General features: G+C 48.5%; 1 protein-coding gene across 11 annotated transcripts in view; it reads left to right on the top strand.

Annotated features, from left to right (window-relative positions):
• Positions 1-21335, top strand: part of rap1gap2a (RAP1 GTPase activating protein 2a) — a 499188-nt gene that overhangs the window by 368102 nt on the left and 109751 nt on the right. For all 11 annotated transcript variants that reach the window (XM_038814443.1, XM_038814438.1, XM_038814441.1 and 8 more), the window contains one exon: positions 15202-15286. In XM_038814443.1, coding sequence (XP_038670371.1) covers positions 15202-15286 — 85 coding nt within the window. The remainder of the gene's footprint in view (positions 1-15201; positions 15287-21335) is intronic.

Raw genomic sequence — 21335 nt, 5'->3', positions numbered from 1 at the left:
GTGGTGCTGGCTGGGTGGGGGTGGGGGGGGGGGGGGGGGGGTGAGCAATTCCAGTCGGCCCTTCATCTGCATCCTATTAACGGAGTTACTGGTCAGCCTCGGAACAGGAATCACAACCCCCCATGACGGGCCGAGCACAAGATCCTGCTGCCGTTGTACACCAGCGGGAAGCCGGTTTTTCAGCTCCCGCTGCGTTGCCCCCCCACTGCCTCACCCCCACTGCCCCCTCCCCACTGCCCTCTCCCACCCAGCGTCAACCCCACCACAGTAGGACCTGGAAAACTTTGCCCCTAGACTAGATTTCTTCTCCTGAGAGGGTCAGAAAGAAAACGATTTCCCATATTTTTCCCCTCCCCAAGTTGGCCCTGGTTATTATCTTTCTCTCCAGGTTTCAGAAGGTTTTCAGATACAGTGCAGGTACCTCAATGCGCACTGGGCTTCACAGTAGTGTGGGACAGGCTGGGTGGACCAGGGGTCTTTTCCTGCCCGTAATCACTCAGATAGTTCACATAATAATAATAATAATAATCTTTATTAGTGTCACAAGTAGGCTTACGTTAATACTGCAATGAAGTTACTGTGAAAAGCCCCTAGTCGTCACATTGCAGGACCTGTTCGGGTACACGGAGCAAGAATTCAGAATGTCCAATTCACCTAACAAGCACGTCTTTCAGGACTTGAGGGAAGAAACCGGAGCACCCGGAGGAAACCCACGCAGACACGGGGAGAAAGTGCAGACTCCACACAGACAGTGACCCAAGCTGGGAATCGAACCTGGGTTCCTGGCGCTGTAAAGCAACAGTGCTAACCACTGTGTTACCATGCCGCCCCATGAGATCAGCGGGCAGTAACTTGGCTTAGGCCATGCCTGGAACTTCGCTGTTGTGTAAAAATTAAAAGAAGGTTTGCATTTCCAGAGAGCCTTTCCCACCACCGGGACATCCCGAAGCACTTCACAGTTGGTGAAGTACTTTAGGAGCACGATGACTGTCATGATGTGGGACTCGCAGCAGCCATTCAGTGCACAGCAAGCTCCAAGAAAGAGTAATGCGATAAATAAAAAGGTAATGGTGTCTTATTGTTTGGGATGTTGATTAAGGGGAGAAATATGAAAATGAAATGAAATGAAAATCGCTTATTGTCACGAGTAGGCTTCAGTGAAGTTACTGTGAAAAGCCCCTAGTCGCCACATTCCGGCGCCTGTCCGGGGAGGCTGGTACGGGAATCGAACCGTGCTGCTGGCCTGCTTGGTCTGCTTTAAAAGCCAGCGATTTAGCACCTATAAGGATAAATGTATGAACCAATTGATTAACAGGGGCAGCAGGGGAGTGTGCAAGTGGGCCTGATGGAGTTCTTCTTGTAGTTAACTGGGTAAAATACATATTTTTAAAAATCTCTTCCTGTACTGGTGAAGCCTTGCCAAGGACAGGTGGCCCAAATCACCCTCATCCATAATTGAATGTGGCAGTCAGCTGAATGAGGATTATGTATAGTATTTCAGAGATATTAAATATTGGATATATATTTTCTTTGACTATTCCTCATGGGATGTTTTGTTTATCAGGCATCTGCACCCCCCCCCCCCCCCCCCCATTACCTTGGAGCCTCTTTGAATAAATCGAAATAGTCAATAAATATTTATGATGTGTGTAAGCCACAGAATTTCAGAGATTTGATTGTAATTTACTCCTCAATAAAGTTGTTCTGATAAGGTCGCGGTCATCAATCCTTAGTCATATTAGGATATCAGTGCCATCAATCTGCAGAGATGATCCCAAAGATTTGCACACTTTAGCTCCAGCGTCCCACTGCCATAGCGACGGGCGAGCAGATTGTCCACTGTAATTATTTAAATGTATTAAAATATTTAAATTATGTCTTGATCAAGTTACAGTAACGCTAATGCTTCAGCGGGAATTTTAGCACATATCCGTTGCAGAGCACAGACAGGGAGAGCTTCAAAACTGATTAAACTAGCCAATCCCGGTTAACAGTCTATGTTAATGAGAGGGGCTAATCCACTGAAGTGATTTTAAAGACGGCAATACCAATCTTGATTAACTCTCGCAGTTGAGACATCTGGAGCCTGTGTGAGCCATAGGTTTGAGGGTGATATCGCTTGATCAAACCACTTCTCCCCAGCAAAGAAGGACAATATGGGTCAATAGCTACCATGCTGCTATCAAGTTGTGCGCTGTGTGATTCATGGAGACACTAGTGAAGACGGGGGTTTTGTCAGCTATAAACGTCTTAATTAATCTGTTAAAGACCACTTATTTAGTGAGCAACGATGCACACGGTGTGGTGGTATTTTGCTGATTCTGAAAGCTGAGATATACGGAGGGAAATTTTCACTCTCACATTGGTTTTTGCTTTTCATCCACTAGCTTTATCTCACCCCCCCCCCTTACTCCCTCCTCCAGCTGTATCCCACCCCGCCTTACCCCCTCCCCCAGCTCTATCCCACCTCCCCCTCCCCCAGCTCTATCCCACCGCCCCCTCCCCAGCTCTATCCCACCGCCCCCTCCCCAGCTCTATCCCACCGCCCCCTCCCCAGCTCTATCCCACCTCCCCCTCCCCCAGCTCTATCCCACCTCCCCCTCCCCCAGCTCTATCCCACCTCCCCCCTCCCCCAGCTCTATCCCACCTCCCCCTCCCCAGCTCTATCCCACCTCCCCCTCCCCAGCTCTATCCCACCTCCCCCTCCACCAGCTCTATCCCACCTCCCCCTCCCCCAGCTCTATCCCACCTCCCCCTCCCCAGCTCTATCCCACCACCCCCCCCCATCCCACCTCCCCCTCCCCCAGCTCTATCCCACCTTCCCCTCCCCCAGCTCTATCCCACCTTCCCCTCCCCCAACTCTATCCCACCTCCCCCTCCCCCAGCTCTATCCCACCACCCCCTCCACCAGCTCTACTTCCCCTCCTCCTCCCCACCAGCTGTATCTCCCCTCCTCCTCCCCACCAGCTCTATCTCCCCTCCTCCCACTCCACCAGCTCTATCTCCCCTCCTCCTCCCACCAGCTCTACCTCCCCGCCTCCTCCCCACCAGCTCTATCCCACTTCCCCCTCCATCAGCTCTACCTCCTCTCCTCCTCCCCACCAGCTCTATCTCCCCTCCTACTCCCCACTAGTTCTATCCCACTCCCCCTTACCCTCTCCCCACCAGCTCTATCTCGGCGACGCCAGGTAGCACGCTGTTCATTGGCGGTGCGATTCTCTGTTCCTGCCACTGTCAATGTGAATTCCAATTGAAGCCACTCCATGCTGCCGGGAAACCCGCTGGCGGGGGTACGTGCCGGCAGGACCAAAGAATCCCACCGCCAGGGAATTCCGGTCATTATTCACGGTTGGCTGGACGTGAAATCCTGTGTAATTCCCTAATTCTTTCAAAATCCAACATCAGGAATTATATTAGACAAGTTGATAATCTTTATTGTCACAAGTAGGCTTACATTAACACTGCAATGAAGTTACTGTGAAAAGCCCCTAGTCGCCACACTCCGGTGTCTGTTTGGGTACGCGGAAGGAGAATTCAGAATATCCAATTCACCGAACCTGCACGTCTTTGGACTGTGGGAGGAAACCGGAGCACCCGGAGGAAACCCACGCAGACACGGGGAGAACGTGCAGACTCCGCACTGACAGTGACCCAAGCCGGGAATCGAACCTGGGACCCTGGAGCTGTGAAGCAACAGTGCTAAACACCTTGCTACTGTGCCGCCCAGGAAGTAACGAATCTTATACTTTCTCAAGTTGAAGAAAATGGTGTTGCATTCTTTCATGGTTTGTGGGCATCACCAAGAAGACCAGTGGTCATTGTCCATCCCTAATTACCTTTGAACTGAGTGACTTGCGAGGCCATTTCAGAGGGCAGTGAAGAGTTGACCGCATTGCTGTGGGTCTGAAGTCAGACCAGATCTGGAAGGCAGATTGCCTCCTCTCCAGGACATCAGTGAACCGGGCACGTTTTTACGACAATCGATGATAGTTTGATGATCACCATTACTTATTTGTTTATTCGTTACAAGGGCATTAGTGAGCAACAGTCGACAATGATTTCACGGCATCTTCTAATTCCAGGTGTTTATTAAATTCAAATTTCACCATTTGCCGTGATGGTATTTGCACGGAGGATTAACCTGGGTCTCTGGATTTCTAGTCCAGTGGCAATACTATTGCACGAATTGGGGCAGCATCTGTGGAGAGAGAATCAGAGTTGATGCGCGTTATCCCCCCCTCCCCCATGCTTAATGCTTCCTGCTTTATCCAATTGGAGCTTATGATCCGGTTGAGTACCGATGCAACAGCAACCGACCAATCTGATTGTGGGTAACTCTGTGGGAGGCGGTAATGACAACACTGGTTGATCTAAAAATGGCATCCATAGGTGGCTTATTTAAATATACCAATTAGGCTCCTGCTTGTTTCTAGTGGGAGTGCTGGCAGCCTATATCAAGACCTTGTCCTGCAGAACCTCAGCAATTTTACTTCTCATTGTGAAACAGGCCCAATAAAATCTGAAAATATTGCACATGGCAGGAATTCACAGGGGTTACTTGTGCAGTGCAATTCAGAACCATTGAATATTCAACCTGATGAGCTGAGTTTAGCCACTCCAGTGGATGTAATTTCTGTAGCTCGTGAAAACTACTCTGACAATTTGGGTCTGCCCATTCTAGAAACCCAAGTCATTGTCCATCTCTCGGGTGTAACATCGTTCATTCCCCCCCCCCCCCCCCCCCCCCCCCCCCCCCCCCCCCCCCCCCCCCCCCCCAGTCTAAGCACAGTCACCACATTGATCGATGTGAAAGCCCAAAGAAGTGCAGGTTAGGTGGATTGGCCATGCTAAATTCCCTCTTTGGTGTCCAAAGGGTTAGGTTGGGTTACGGAGATAGGGATAGGGTGGAGGCTTGGGCTGAAGTAGGGTGCTCTTTCCCAGAGCCGGTGCAGACCCGATGGGCCGAATGGCCTCCTTCTACACTGTGTGGGGATTCAATGAATCAAGCCACGATCTATTTGATCACTAGCCCAATCCTAACCCCATGGATCTTCATTGAGCTAACCAACTGTGAGGCCCATTTCACCGCTGGCCTGAAAGCAAAATACTGCAGATGCTGGAAATCCGAAATAAAAACCCCAAATGCGAAGGAAACAAAACTCAGCAGGTCTGGCAGCATCTGTGGAGGGAGAAACAGAGTTGTCGATTCGAGTCCGTATGTCTCCCCTTCCGTGTACCTCCATCGTACAACAGCTCAGTTGGACAAGCCGGCCCTCTGGCTTCAAAATGGCAACCTCCGAGCGGGTCACGGGTGATAAACATGACATGCTTATTGCGTTACTTGTCCCAGGTGTTCAGACACCAAGGTCCTGTTACTTTTCCCAGGTGTTCAGACACCAAGGTCCTGTTACTTGTCCCAGGTGTTCAGACACCAAGGTCCTGTTACTTGTCCCAGGTGTTCAGACACCAAGGTCCTGTTACTTGTCCCAGGTGTTCAGACACCAAGGTCCTGTTACTTGTCCCAGGTGTTCAGACACCAAGGTCCTGTTACTTGTCCCAGGTGCATTTCCACCAGGTCCTGTTTTTAGAACAAGGATCCAATGGTTGTCTTTGACCTGATTCTTTCTGCTATCTTTCCACCAGACGTGATGGACTGCTAAATGCAGAGCCTATTTTCATGACCCTTATAAACAAACTAATTGTTGGCTCGGAGAAGGAGAAATAAAATCACACTGACACAGGAGGAGTGTTTTAGTTTCCCAGATTGTAATTCAACACAAAACATTAGTTCCCAACTCTCTGAGTGGATGGTTTATGTCTCATTTTTCAACAAATGGATTGCTTACTTCCATACCGAGAAATATTTCATTTTCTCTAATAGTTTCACGATGCATTTGAGAGGCTGGATAATGATGATAAGAGTGTAAGTACTCTCTTTAGTAATAACACTGCGTCTGGGAGCCGTTGGGGTAAAAGATTACACTTAGGACACATTATATGTGCCAAGATGTGCCTACAGCTCCAATCTATTCACTGTCAGGGGTCTGAAGAGGATGTGATACTCTTAAGACAGCTGATTGAAAATCTGACACAGGGACCCTGGTTTGTGCTATAGAAGGGGTTTCAGTTTACATCCATTAGCCTTTGACTGCAGTCATTGTGTTGCACATAGCATCCGTATGCCTGGAGGCTTCCAGCCTTCGTGATTCTCACCTCTGAGTCAGAACATTTTGGGTTCAAGCCCTAATCCAGACCTTGATCACAGAGAGTTGCCACTCCAGTGCAGTACTGAGCGGGTACTGCATTGTAGGAGTTGCGTCTTTTGGGTGTGAAACTGAGTCCGGGTTTTGCTGTTCGGGTGAGACCTCATGCCAGTATTTGAGGCTAAGCATTGGTTGGGGGGGGTGGCTGGAGGAGCGATAGGGTTAGGGTCCTGGCCGACTGATTCACCTGTGTAGCTATTCCTCACGTATCCACATGGGCAAGGGCAGGGATTTCTTTTTTTTTCTGCCCATTAGCGGGTGAGATGGGCAAAGAAGAGTGAGTTGGCAGACAGAAAGTGGTGGCCCTCGTGCCAGCTATTGAAATGTGGAGAACATCGCAGCCCGGCCTGATCCTGTCCTTAGCAAACATCAATGCAGGCGATTCCCAGCGGGACTCAGGAGGAACAGGAGAGCTGGGATGACACTCCACTCAAGAGGCCAAGAGCAATCAGTTCAAATCCTCTCAGACCCGGAATGGGAGCTGGGGCCTTTCAGTCTGTGTGGCATCCTGCTGGCAGTGCCAGTAACTTTAGTCTCAGCTAAGTAAGGAAGAGTAACTTAGGGACTTGGGTTTCTCCCTCCTTCTGTGTTGTGTAACAATTTAGTACAATATCGCTGCCTTTTAAAGTGCCTGTATCAAACTGGCTTATGAAAGGCAACCTTTAGAGCGGAGATTAAAAACAAGAGAGAACTGCACATCCGAGATTGAGACAGGAAAACGCAGCAGGGTAATTGGAGCCTGAAAAGGGAAGATAAGTTGAAAGCTTGTGTGTTAACCTTTCATCTACATCTAAAGCATTATCATGTGGCTTCCCGTTCCATTTGCTGAATGAACTGTATCAGGTATTTGCAACATTTTCATTTAGCCATTAGGGCACCTTTGCCAAACACCAAACTTAACTCTTTGACAAAGCTCCCTGTCGATCACCCAATCTAATCTACACTTTCTGGATTTTGTATCCATTTCCCAAATGTCTATTTGTGATGCCTGGAAATGGATTTTCTTACGTTGACGTTATGGGGGTGGGAGGGGGGACGCGGATTTTCCTGGCTGATGGAGGTGGGGGGAGGCCCTGGAAATCGGGAACAATGACACCTGGCTGGTATACCAATGCCTTCCCACCTACTTCCACCTTTCACAGGTCGGGTTGGGAGTCTTGTCAGCTACCAGCATAGTGGCAGCAGGAAGGCAATTCAGAGAAACTTTGAGCCGGCAATGGCTAATTGCCAACAGAGGACAAGGGACACACAACGTTTAGGTAGCTTAGAGGAGGTGAGTGCAGAGCCGGAGGTCATCGAGGCCTACAGCTGGTATCTACTCAATGCTATGAACCGGGAGAGAGACAAGCTTGAGGTCAGCCATAGGCAGAGTCTTCTGATGTCAGAAAATGGTCATTGAGGCTGATATTAATTAGAGTGGCTTTGGTAAGGAAATGATAGAATTCCTACATTGCAGAAGGAGGCCATTCATTCCATTGAGACGGCACTGACCTTCTGAAAGAGTCCCCCACCAAGGCCCACTTCCCACCCCCGTATCCCCACCTAACCTGCACACCTGGGACTGTGGGCAGAAACCCACGCAGACACGGGGAGAATGTGCAGACTCCACACAGACAATAACCCAAGGCCGGAATCGAACCCGGGTCCCTGGCGCTGTGAAACAGCAGTGCCAGCCACTGTGCCGCTGGTAGTTGCTGTTGGTTTCTGCGGGAGGCTGTCACAACTTAACATGGCTGCAAACCTTCGCCACCTTCCTTGCATTTCCTTCGGAAGTGGGTCCTCCAAACCACCGCAGCGCAAACCATCTCTGCAGCCACTGTGAATTTGTTTAAATTCTACACACTCCATCACTATCACGATGTGTCATCCCGCCCCTTCCCCACCCTTTAATTGGAGGGCAATCCCGCAAGCGGCTTCTTAATTGGACACCTTCCAGAAAGTTCAGCTAGCAGGCCCTCTATCCGTGCGCCCAGATTCCTGCTCTGCAAATCACCCCATCATTGGTGCAAACATTGAAGTGACAAGATTCCACCCATTGGACCCCAAAACACCAAAATGAACAACTCCCTTTAAAGGGGTTCAAATCCTCAAGAGTCCCAGGGTGAATCATTAATTGAGGGGACCGCAGGCCGCAGCTTATCTACCATTGAGCTCTGATCTTTTGGTCATTTGAGGTTGCCTCATTAAATCCACAACATGGCACAGGCTGTAATACAGATGTGGCAAATATGTCTCCACTCTCCAATAATGAGCGTTTTCTGATGGATTCTGCAAGTTAATGCATGACTTATTTTTGTTTAAGAGTTCTTTTTTGTTTGCCTCGTTAATTGAGTGTGCTTTTTTTAATTTCCAGTGCATTTCCTGACTCCCTGGGGAGCCAGTGGAAGAAGCAGTTAGTGTTGATTTATTCACATAGAAATTAGATAGACTTTTTTTTGCAGAAAATAACATTTTGGGATAGGATAAACATGAGTCATCTGCGATATGACGTACACTAAGTTACGGTTCCCAAAGCTCCCTACCACTGGGAATTATCTCTGCATCATGTCCGGGTCTGGTGTAGAATAATTGATAGAGATTGAATGCTATGATTAGCCGACAATTCCATTATTGTTGTGCTGTGTATCTATCAGGATGGCAGAAGGAAAACCAGATGGACCTTCACCGTTTTTCATCCAGCAGTCGCTATGTTCCTATGATGACTGCCGGGTCCATGGCCACAGGAGCAAACAGAGTGAATGGAAAAAGCTAGACTGGTGAATGTGAAGGGATAACTGAATATTCATTCAAGGTGGAGGACCACAAATGTGTTGAATGGCCTTTTTCATCCATATCTATTGCAAGAATGATTTCAGGGAGCAAGGATCCTCTTGTAAATCCCTGTCAGCGCCTCTGTTTTCATTTATTTCCTGTTCTTTTGGCTTTTTATAATTCCTGTACCTGGACAATATAAACTCGCCTATACCTTTAAGATGAACTGCATCTTTAATTCAAAACCAGGAGACCCCCAGCATGCTGCACTGCATCTCTGACATCAATGATGATACCTCTTTATGGACTTGGCTGTCAGCCAATGGACCAGTTTATATTCCCGGTTCTCAACTGACTCGAGGTGCTGATTGGTGCTCTTCACTCCAGAATGTTGCCTACTTTGTGTGTGTTCGCTTTCAGTTTTTGTTTGATCATAAAGCTAGAGGACCACAGCTCTGATCACTCTCTAAAGACCCAAAGAAGTTCTTTCTCCCTGCACAGACAGTTTAACTTGCAGGGAAATCCAGTCCAGCACCAGCTGGGTTGTTTGAAACCTTTTTAAAAATCTCATGTGGAGAACTCTAATCCTATTTCAGTGAGGCTGATAGTTAATGTGATTTAGGTGGAAACGATTCAGAATTAAACAGACCTGAGGCAGATCCTCCGAGTGAAGGCCCAGGTTAATACAAGTTAAGCTGACGCCCCAGAGGGGATCCTACAGCCTGAGAGTCCTGCCGGAAGACCCTCATTTGCAATCCAACTAGTGGTTTCAACACTCCCCGTCCTGGGACGATAGGGCTGCACAGTAGCACAGTGGTTAGCACTGTTGCTTAGCAGCTCCAGGCTCCCAGGTTCCATTCCCAGCTTGGGTCACTGTCTGTGTGAAGTCTGCACGTCCTCTCCGTGTCTACGTGGGTTTCCTCCGGGTGCTCCAGTTTCCTCCCACAAGTCCCGAAAGACGTGCTGTTAGGTAATTTGGACATTCTGAATTCTCCCTCTGTGTGCCCGAACAGGCGCCGGAGTGTGGCAACTAGGGGCTTTTAACAGTAACTTCCCTACAGTGTTAATGTAAGCCGACATGTGACAATAAACATTATTATTAGATAGCCGGCTCCAATGATTTCAATGTCAGCAACAAGGACACTCATCTCTCTTTCTTCCATTTTCAACCCTATCATTTTACACCTTTCCCTTCCCCCTGTGTGTGTCTGTGTTGTGTGTGTTTGAGTAGATGGTGGGACGGTAAAAGGGGGGGGGGGGTAATAGACTAGCTTGCAGATATTCTATTATAATCATCGCATGTCTTATCTCAATTGTTGATACAAATAAACATTTTCTTTGCATTTTGCTTACAAATCTGATGCCTGTAAGTTACTGGAGCAGACAAGGGTCAAAGATCTCAGAAACGTTTAAGCAAATTATTGGTTAATTCACTAGTGTGTTGGGTCTTGGGGGCCTGTGGGGCAGGAATTGACCGCACACTAGCCCAGGGTGACGTGACGCGGCGATAAAGAATTCCAGGTATGAGGAGAGGTTGAGTTTGTTTTCCATGGACAAAAGATTGCTGAGGGGAGACTTGATGGAGGTTTTTAAGATCCTGAGGGATGTGGAAAAAGGGTAAATAGTGAAAAATCGTTCCCCTCAAGAGTACATCAAGAACTAGAGGGCACAGATTCAAAATAATGGGCAAAAAGTGATGTGAGGGGCAAAATCAATTTCACCCAGAGGGAGTCGGAGTCTTAAATGACTGCCTGAGCGGGTGGTGGAGGCAGGCCAAACGAAAAGTCAAAAGGGACTTGGATTTCTATCTGAAAAGAAAGAATGTGCAAGGTTACGGGGATAAGGCAGAGGAGTGGGAATAGGTTGAATGTTCTTTCAGAAAGTCAGTGTAGAGTCAATGGGCCAAATGGCCGCCTCTTGCCCAGTAAAGATTCTTTGGTAATCTCAGGCTGCATATTACCCATTTCCATTACACGCCAGTGTACACTGTCCCTTGGGCAGTGCAAACATGGCATGCTGGCAGTTGGGGGTGGTGGGCAGGAGGCAATGCCCTGTATCAGCTGGAGGGCCTTAACATAAATAATGGTCAGGGAGCGCCACAGCAAGATGAGGTGTCTTGCCAGAGGCTTGGCGCTACCTGTTGGCAACAACATAAATGGTGCTGCGCTTCTTCAGAGTTTGTGGACTAAGCTGGCTCGAGAGTGAAGCAAACAATTGGCATTTATATGGTGCCTCTCATGGCACCAGTTTGTCATGAAGTACTTTTGAGGTATAGTCACTGGGCGCAATTCTCCCAAAGAATTTCAATGTGTGGTCTCCGGCAGGAAACAAGGTGCGATTCCCACCGCGTGGTTCGGTGCGATCCATCCACACTTAGAAAGTTTTTAGGAGGTGGGACTGAACTGCACCCTGAATAAGGAAAGCAGGACCTGAAAACGCCCAGTTGCAGACTAACACTCCGTCCGCCCCTTATTGCCCCCCATTGCCCCCCGCAGGGGCTGGTTTAGCTCACTCAGCTAAATCGCTGGCTTTTAAAGCAGACCAAGCAGGCCAGCAGCACGGTTCGATTCCCGTACCAGCCTCCCCGGACAGGCGCCGGAATGTGGCGACTAGGGGCTTTTCACAGTAACTTCATTGAAGCCTACTCGTGACAATAAGCGATTTTCATTTTTTTCATTCACTGCTGATATCAAACCCCACTCCACCCTTCGTTGGCATCAGCAACCCCCCCCCAAATGTGAATGACACCCAGGTATGGGGTTGCCTTCATCCCCCCCCCCCCCCCCTCTTTTTAGGCCTGGTCCCTCATGCCCCACTCCCTTCAGGCCCCACCCCTTGGCAGTGAAAACATGGCATTCTGGCAGTTGGGGTTGGCGGGCAGGAGGCAATGCCCTGCATCAGCTGGAGGGCCTTAACATAAACAATGGTCAGGGAGCGCCACGGCAAGAGGAGGTGTCTTGGCGCTACCTGTTGGCAACAACAAAATGGTGCTGCTTGATGTTACATTCTGGACTCCGGTACTTTCTCACTGTGACTGGCCGTCCACAACCATACACAATTCAGCTTTGACATTGGCCATTATGGGCCCCCACCCCCACTCCCCCCTCAGCACTGGGGGCAGAGAGGGTGATCACAAACAGACATGGAAGTGCCCTTTAAACTAGCTCTGCTCCCTTTTGTACTGGTTTTGCAAGACACTCAATTGGATCTATCTTTTCCCGACGTGTCTTAATTTCGGCAAAGCATGCCCGAACCGACGGCCTGCAAATTAGCAGATTGTCACCGCTACACAGGCCAGACCCAGTTCTCTTAACTCTGACGGAAACGAGCATAAACAGAGTGTTAAGCAAGCAGACAAATAATCCCGTGGATAATCAATAGCCCACCATAAATTGACCCTAATGAGATTGCCTTAGAAACAGTCCGTCTGTTCCTCCGTTTCTTCGCAACGGTAACTGGACAAATTGCTTGGAGTGAGAGCAGAGGATCCAGGAGATTTCCAGGTGTGAAACAAATAGCAAGTAATCAGCTATTTTATGTGCTTGTTAATGGGTCATTCTTTCATGATTGATTAGGTTTGTTGCTAAGAGCATTGAATTGCCTTTGCCAACAGTAAGCAGCTTTTTTTCACAAACATGTTTGGCAAATGCCTTAATGCAATCTATAAACTGTAGTTCTCATATTCTTACACATCGCTATTATGCAGCAGCCAGTTGGCAGTTTTCTCACCCCTGAGGCTGCAGGTTGCTGGTTCAGGTCCCATTCAAGAACAAGTCTGAGCACCCGGTGCACTACTGAGGGAGCGCTGCACTGCCAGAGTCTCCGGCCTTGCAGTGTTCAATTGTCTACAATTGGACCCGAAGGATTTCGTTTCACTATTTCAAAGACGGGCCGGGAATTCGGGTGTCCTGTTCAATATTTATCCCTCAGACAACAGATTTTAAGGACTATCTGGTCTTTGTCACGTTGCTAATTGTGGGGCCCTGCTGTGTGCAAATTGATTGCTATCTTTGCTACATTACATGGGCAGCACGGTAGCATTGTGGACAGCACAATTGCTTCACAGTTCCAGGATCCCAGGTTCTATACCCGGCTTGGGTCACTGTCTGTGTGGAGTCTGCACGTTCTCCCCGTGTCTACGTGGGTTTCCTCCTGGTGCTCCGGTTTCCTCCCACAGTCCAAAGATGTGCAGGTTAAGTGGATTGGCCATGATAAATTGTCCTTAGTGTCCAAAATTGCCCTTCATGTTGGGTGGGGTAACTGGGTTCTGGGGATAGGGTGGAGGTGTGGGCTTGGGTAGGATGCTCTTTGCTAGAGCCGGTGTAGACTCGATGGGCCGAATGGCCTCCTTCTGCACTGTAAATTCTATGATTACAATAGTGACTAAACCGCAAGACACAATATAGTAAGCTTGGTGCTGTCCAGCACCATACCAACCAGAATGCTCCATTAACTGGAATTTCTGACGGTTCAATTTTTCTATTGGAAAGCTAGTCTGAAGGTAGGAAATGAAAGGCCACGTTTTCTGGCCCTGCCCACTGGCAGGATCTTCTGGCCCAACCGATGGTGGCCCCCTGTGCCAGGCTGTCCGACGGTGGGATGGGTGAGCCACGCAAAATACCGTAGACACTGGCGGGACCAGAGAAGCCCACCGGTGCCCAATGGCGAGCCACCTCCGCTTGGACTTCAGATGTATTGGTTTTACTGTGACACCCCAGCATATCATACAATCCCTTCAATGCAGAAGGAGGCCATTTAGCCCACCAAACCTGCGCTATCCCTCTGAAAGAGCACTCTACCTAGGCCCACTCCCTCACACTATCCCTGAAAGCCCGTAGCCCCAACCAAACTTTTGGGGACTAAGGAGCGCTTTAGCATTGGCCAATGCACCTAACCTGCACATCTTTGGACTTGTGGGAGGAAACCGGAGCACCCGGAGGAAACCCACGCAGACACGGGAGAACATGAAAATTCCGCACAGACACCCGAGGCTGGAATCGAACCCGGGTCACTGGCGCTGTGAGGCAGCAGTGCTAACAACTGTGCCGCTCGGATTGCCCAAATAAATTGCCCAAAGGTTTCCCCTTTTCCTCAACATTCCAAAGACAGAGCAGCACCTTTCCTTGTGCCCGGATGTGAATACTCATTAACTAGAATCCTTGATTAACCGGCATCGTCCATTCCCAGAGCATGTCAGATAACAAATATTTTAGCGTACTTTATTGCCTGCAATAAATGTTGCCTGGGCTGGAGAGTTTTAGTCACGAAGAGAGATTGGATAGACTGGGGTTGTTTTCCTTGGAGCAGAGGAGACTGCAGTGGGACATGATTGAGATGTATAAAATTATGAGGGGCACAGATGGACAGAGGAATCATTTCCTCTTGGTGGAGGGATCAATGACCAGGTGGCATAGATTTAAGGTAAGGAGCAGGAGATTAGAGCGATTGTGAGGAAAAACCTTTACCCACAGGGTGGTGGGTGTCTGGAACTCGCTGCCTGAAAGGGCGGTGGAGGCAGTGACCCTCATAACATTTAAGAAGTATTGAGATGTGCATTTGCGATGCCCAGGCAGACAAGGCTCTGGGCCAAGTGCTGGAGAATGGGATTAGAATAGTTAGGTTGTTGCTGTTGACTGAAGCAGACGAGATGGGCCGAAGGGCCTTTTCTATGCTGTGACTCTATGAAGGTACTTTGGAACACCCTGAAGTCTTGGAGGGAGATAAATAAACGCAATTTTCATTTCACAGGAGATCAAGGGCGAGATCGTCCAGCTGTTCACTCTGGCAGATCTTCCAGCCCTGTTAACAGCGCAACCCCACCACGGGTTTGCAGGCATCATGGGGTAGATTCAATGGGCAATCCCATTGCCAACAGTGAGACCAGAAGATCTCGCCGCCAGCCAACAGCGGTGCCACTTCCCGCCACCGGGAAACACACCGCGGGGGAGGGCAGAGAATCTTGCCCCAAGGCTCCCATCCGCCCGCAGTTGACCGTGAGGGTGGTGGCAGAGATGGAGAGGGGAGCGGGAAAACAGTTGCTCAGGGATTGTGGACGTCAGGAGATGGATGAACATCCTGTTACTTTTGGGGACACAGTCCGTGCAAAGAGATGGCTAGATGGGCCAAATGGCCTTTTCACGTTTCGTGCTTTCGCCTGCCCTCAAATGATTTTCCTTTTCTTTGGCAGGAAACAAGAGATGGCTAACGGGGCCGATCTGAGTGCGCTGGAACCACACTTATCACCGCCTCACACAGCTCCCCCATCCACAAGGGTATGTAGCTCACTGCAAGTTCTTATCAGAATAAATTGTCTTTCATTTTATTTGTGCAGGGATAAACCAGGTTCAGTAAAACCTCATTTAACTGTAAAATCAAAATACTGCAGATGCTGGAAATCTGAAAAAAAAACAAGACAATGCTGGATTAACTCAGCAGGTCTGGCTGTATCTGTGGAGAAAGAAGCAGGATTAACGTTTCAATCCCGTACGGCCCTCTGCAGAATTGAAGAGGAATAGTAATGTGAAACAGTCCATTCAGGCCATCTGGACTGTGCTGGTGTTTGCAATCCTCAATGAACCTTCTCTAACTCGCTTCGATCTCACACATCTAAGTTTATTTCCATTCCTGACTCCCTCGGGTGCCTACCTACCATCAATGCAGTGAAACTTTTCACGTCAATGACTCCGTGTGGTAGCGAGTCCCATGTTCTCTCTGCATGAAGAGTTTTCTTGTGAATTCCCTATTTGATTTACTAGTATTTATGGCCTGTAGATTCCACTGTTCGAGCGACGGGAGTGTGACGTGGCTGGTGGGTGATGGGAGAGGCCTCTTTCGGGATATACCTGCTCGCCGCGCCTTCTGATAACTAACGGGATCTTGCGAGGCGTCGGGACCTGGATCCCGCCATTGTGGGCGGGATCAGTTTTTGGCCTATCTGCATATTAGAATGTGCAGTTAGTCTCACTCGAATATGCAGCTCACCTGATCCACCCGATCAGGGATCTAACCCCGACGCTTTGGGGACCTTAGGCGAGTGTCATTCAGTGCTGGTCCCCACAAATGGGGACGAAGCGGATCGGCACTTGGGGGTGTCTCCCAGGGGATCGGAGGCCCCCAGGTGGTTGGGCTCTTGGCAATCTTGATGCCACCTTGGCAGTGCCAGCTTGTCACCCTGGCAATGCCACCTGGGATCCAGTCTGGTGCTGCCAGGCTGGCATTGCAACCGTGCTGGGGATCGGCCTGGGGGTACCCTGCCACTGCGGAGTGGGGGGAGGGGGAGGCCTGAGGACCTCCTTATGGATGAGTTGGGGCTTTGGGGGTACATCGGTCACGTCGGGGGTGGTCGAGAGGTCAGGACACCATTTAAAAATGATGTTGCTATCTCCCCCCTGCGCGGAGGAGTTCTGGCGAGCGGGGCTCCTCATTGCAGCAACCGAGACTTAAGTGCGACCTCGGCCGGGCGTTCCCCACTGAGGCCCCGGATTGCAACCAAGTCCCGTTTGGTAGCCAGGTCTTTCGCAGCGTTGTGAGCACCGGGAAACACCTGGTTAAACGTGCCCAACGGGGGACTCTGTTGAAATTCGGTTAGATCGTGCCCTTTGTCTCTTTCACAAGGGGAAACCGTCTCCTCTACGTCGACTCTATGAAGCCCTTTCATAATGACGTTCGGATTAGAATAGATAGGTGCTTGATAGCCATCACAGACACGATGGGCTGAAGGGCCTCTTTCTATGATGTAAAGCTCTATGAAACTATGATAATTGAAATACAGGCAGGAGTAGGCCATTCGGCCCCTCTGCCATTCAATAAAGACGGTGGCTGATCTGTAATAAGAATGATTTAAAAAGCTACATTAGGCCACTGGTCAGCAATCTGCTTTTGCAGAAAAAAGCACAAGTCTGTTGACTCTCTCTATATAATTAAAATCTCTCAGTTCTGGTACCAACCTCCTAAATCTGCTGTATGCCTCGTCGTGTGCCTCGATATTTGTTTTGCAACATGGGGAACAAAACTTGTAAAAGGTTACATTATAAGGCCTCTCCTCCAACAGGAAAGCTACATGGATCGGGAGTTTCTGCTTGATTTCTTTCAGTGCAATTCACTCTAAACCAGTGCACAAGACTGCAGTCTTTTAAGGGCAAATTACATTTCGAGCAAATAGTACTGAAAGTGGAAACTCTACCCCCGGAGCTCCAAAGTACACTAATGCATTTCTCAGAATGTTGCTCGCATGTGATTGTAAACCGATCTCCGTCCAAGCCTCTGTTGAGGTGACGTCTGTTTGGAAACGATCAACATTCCTTCACTGCGGCTGGCTTAAAAATCCAGGCACCCCTTCCCCAACAGCACAGTGGGTGTACCTAGAACTAATGGACTGCAGCCGTTCAGAGGTCAACTCACCACAACTTTCTCAAGGGCAATGAAGGACAGGGAATAAAGGCTGACCTTGCCAGCCACACTCTAATTCCATAAAAGAACAAAAAAATGCAGCTAAAGAGAAGCGGATTATTCTGTTGCTGGCACCATTGACTCCTTGGGTAGAAGTTTACAGTCCCCGCTGAGCGGGTTTGTAGGCAGGGTGGGGGGCCTGTAGAATTTCTGGGTGCTGTGATTTACCAGGCAGTGGGCCAAGCCTCCCTGAAGTGGAAAATGAAATGAAAATCGCTTATTGTCACGAGTAGGCTTCAATGAAGTTACTGTGAAAAGCCCCTAGTCGCCACATTCCGGCGCCTGTCCGGGGAGGCTGGTACGGGAATCGAACCGTGCTGCTGGCCTGCTTTAAAAGCCAGTGATTTAGCCCAGTGAGCTAAATCAGCCCCAAGTGGCCATTGAAGTCCACCTCATGCCCAGTCCCAGTTTTTCAGTTGGTTGGAGGACGTCAGCCACAGGCAGAAAGCCTGCCTGCTGGGCCTCGGGTGGGAAATTGAGGGACGCATTCAATTCACAGACCCTCTTTTCCAACTGAAGGGAAGGTCCAAGGTCTCCCCTATCAGCCACTCAACCTTGTCCTCTTCCCCTCACCCCCACTACTCCTTCCCTGACCTGTGCATCCTGTCCCCAAATACCTTGGCCTCTTCTCCTCCCACCACCAAGACACTCCCATTTGTCTCCTGGCCCTTCCTCTTTGGGACTGTCTTTGGGCTGCACGGTAGCACAGTGGTTACTGCAGTTGCTTCAGAGCTCCAGGGTTCCCAGGTTCGATTCCCGGCTTGGGTCACTGTTTTCTAAAAATAAATTTAGGGCACCCAATTATTTTTTCCAATTAAGGGGCAATTTAGCGTGGCCAATCCACCTAGCCTGCACATCTTTGGGTTGCGGGGGCGAAACCCACGCAAACAGGGGGAGAATGTGCAAACTCCATACGGCGACCAAGAGCTGGGATCGAACCTGAGACCTCGTCGCCGTCAGGCATCACTGCTAACCCACTGCGCCACCGTGCTGCCAGCTTGGGTCACTGTCTGTGCGGAGTCTGCACATTCTTCAGTGCCTGTGTGGGTTTCCTCCGGGTGCTCCGGTTTCCTCCCACATTCCAAAGATGTGCGGGTTAGGTAGATTGGCCTTGCTAAATTGCCCTTAGTGTGCAAAAGAGGTTAGGTGGGGTTGCTGGGTTACGGGTGGAGGTGTGGGCTTAGGCAGGGTGCTCTTGGGCAGCATGGTGGCGTAGTGGTTAGTGCTGCTGCTTCACGGCACCATGGTCTCAGGCTCAATCCTGGCTCTGGATCACTGTCCGTGTGGAGTTTGCACATTCTCCCCGTGTTTGCGTGTGTTTTGCTCCCACAATCCAAAGCTGTGCAGGCTAGGTGGATTGGCCACACTAAATTACCCCGTAATTGGGGAAAAAAATGAATTAGGTACCCTAAATTTATAAAACAAAAAGGTAAGATGCTCTTTCCGAGGGCCGGTGCAAACTCAATGGGCCGATTGGCCTCCTTCTGCACTGTAAATTCTCTGATGATTCTTGCATGTAATACCAGCAGTGGCCACTGCCCACAGTTGTGCTGCTGAGACCAGAAAGCTGACACTTGGAGGCGGGCCTCAACTTCAGCTGGAAGGTCCATCTCAATCAAGCTATGGGGCATCGCAGAGAGCATTAAATGGCCATGGGACAGCCCATGGGCAAGTTTTACATCAACCTTTTCGACTGCAAGACAGGAAAGCCCACCACCATTAAAATCCTTCCCCTTGCTACTTCAGTGGGCCCTCTGAGTTAGCCAGAGATCACGGAACATAGCAGGACACAGTGATGGATCTCTGTGTCTATTCGGAACCCTGGATTACCGTTATCCCTTCTCAGTTCCCAAATAACGGAGGTCAAACGAATTTAAGAGCTGTGAGGTGATGATACAGCTGTACAAAACCTTGGTAAGGCCACTTACTGTGTGCAGTTCTGGTCGCCTCATTTTGTGAGCGATGTGGAAGCTTTGGAAAAGGTGCAAAGGAGATTTACCAGGATGTTGCCTGGAATGGAGAGTTAGGTCTTACGAGGAAAGGTTGAGGGTGCTCGGCCTTTTCTCATTAGAACGGAGAAGGATGAGGGGCGACTTGATAGAGGTTTATGAGGTAATCAGGGAATTGATAGAGTAGACAGTCAGAGACTTTTTCCCCGGGTGGAACAAACCATTACGAGGGGACATATATTTAAGGTGAATGGTGGAAGATATAGGGGGGGGAATGTCAAAGGTAGGTTCTTTACCCAGAGAGTAGTGGGGGCATGGAATGCACTGCCTGTGGAAGTAGTTGAGTCGGAAACATGAGGGACCTTTAAGAGGCTATTGGATAGGTACATGGATTACAGTAGAACGATGGGGTGTAGTTTAATTTGTTCTCAACCTGGGACAAAAGTTCGGCACAACACCGTGGGTCGAAGGGCCTGTTCTGTGCTGTATTTTTTTATGTTCCATGTTCTATGTAAGTCTGTGCTTTTTGGCAAAGTACACTGCAACTTTATTTTGTCAGCTGTTGTGCCCACTGGTAAATTTATTTTCAATACAACATTTAGAGAGTTCTGACAAGCCCTTTAGCAAGCTAGTCAGATTGATTGTCTTAGCGAATACAGTGGTTGAGTTTCAAAATACAGATCGTGGTAATTCTTCAAATCATAACACACAGAATAACATAACTAAGTAATTTAAACAAAAGAAAGATGGTGATTAGCAAAGGCAAGCAGCAAAGACATAGGTTTCAGAGGGAGAGAGATTCCGGAATGAGTTTTTCCATCCCGGTAAATTATTCTTAAAGAGATTATTATCTTCAGGTCTCACCTTTTCACTTCTGATTGGCTTTAACTAATTTATAATTCACTCAATGCGGCCAATCTGTCTGTCCGTCAATTTAAGAGATATATGTATTTAAATATATTGGTACAAATTTTCACATATCATCGCTTGCCAATTTTCATTCAGAAAGTATCTCTAGACTGGCTGTTTCCATTGAGACGGAACTACCAGTTCTTACTGTAGAAAAATGGGGCCTTTTAGCTAGTTGACGTCGACTGTTCTTACAGTCTCAAGCAAGTCTCATGCAACTTGCAAAATGTTTCCAGCTATTCGGCTTCCCTTACTCTCATGGTTAATAAGATTATAGTTAATTATTCTTATGAGTTCTCATTTAAACCTCTTTTTTATCTGACTATAAAAGTCAATTTCTACCACACAGCAAGCATTTAGAAAATTCCTTTATTGTAAACTATTATTATTTCTACAAGGTGTGGAACTCAGAAGGTGGCAAAAACACTCAAAATATTTATGTAAAATAACCTGCTATCAGAGGGGACTCGCGGGGGTGTGTGTGTGTGTGTGTGTAATAAAATATCATTATCCCATTTTCCTTTTATGCTTCATTATCCTAGGCTTAATAAGAGTATTAAGATTGAAAGCAACATCAGCTACTCAGCATTCATGATGGCTAATATCTTCTGTCGTGGGATGTTTGAAACCGATCGCTTAGTCGAAGCTTTTTCAGATACACATTGTAAAGGGAAAGTTTCTAAATTACATTCCAAACCATATACTGGAGTGGAGGAACATCTATAAATATTTATACTATCCTATTACAGCAATGTGACCATGCATGTGGCTGGTTTTTAAATTCAGATCAGTACACTGATGTAAAAACTTACTTGGGAAAAGTACTTCACAATGTGTACTGTCATCTGACATAATGTGATGCTGGTCAAGTAGCACCTGTGGATGGAGCGACAGTTTTTTTTCCCTTTTTTTTCGTTATATATTTAGAGTACCCAATTAATTTTTTCCAATTTTTTTCGGGGCACTTTAGGGTGGCCAATCCAACTATGCTGCACATCTTTGGGTTGTGGGGGCG

This window comes from Scyliorhinus canicula, chromosome 12 (genome assembly GCF_902713615.1).
Source record: "Scyliorhinus canicula chromosome 12, sScyCan1.1, whole genome shotgun sequence".
Classification (NCBI taxonomy): Eukaryota; Metazoa; Chordata; class Chondrichthyes; order Carcharhiniformes; family Scyliorhinidae; genus Scyliorhinus; species Scyliorhinus canicula.
Note: the sequence above shows the minus strand (reverse complement) of the source record. Positions and strands in the feature narration are given on the sequence as shown.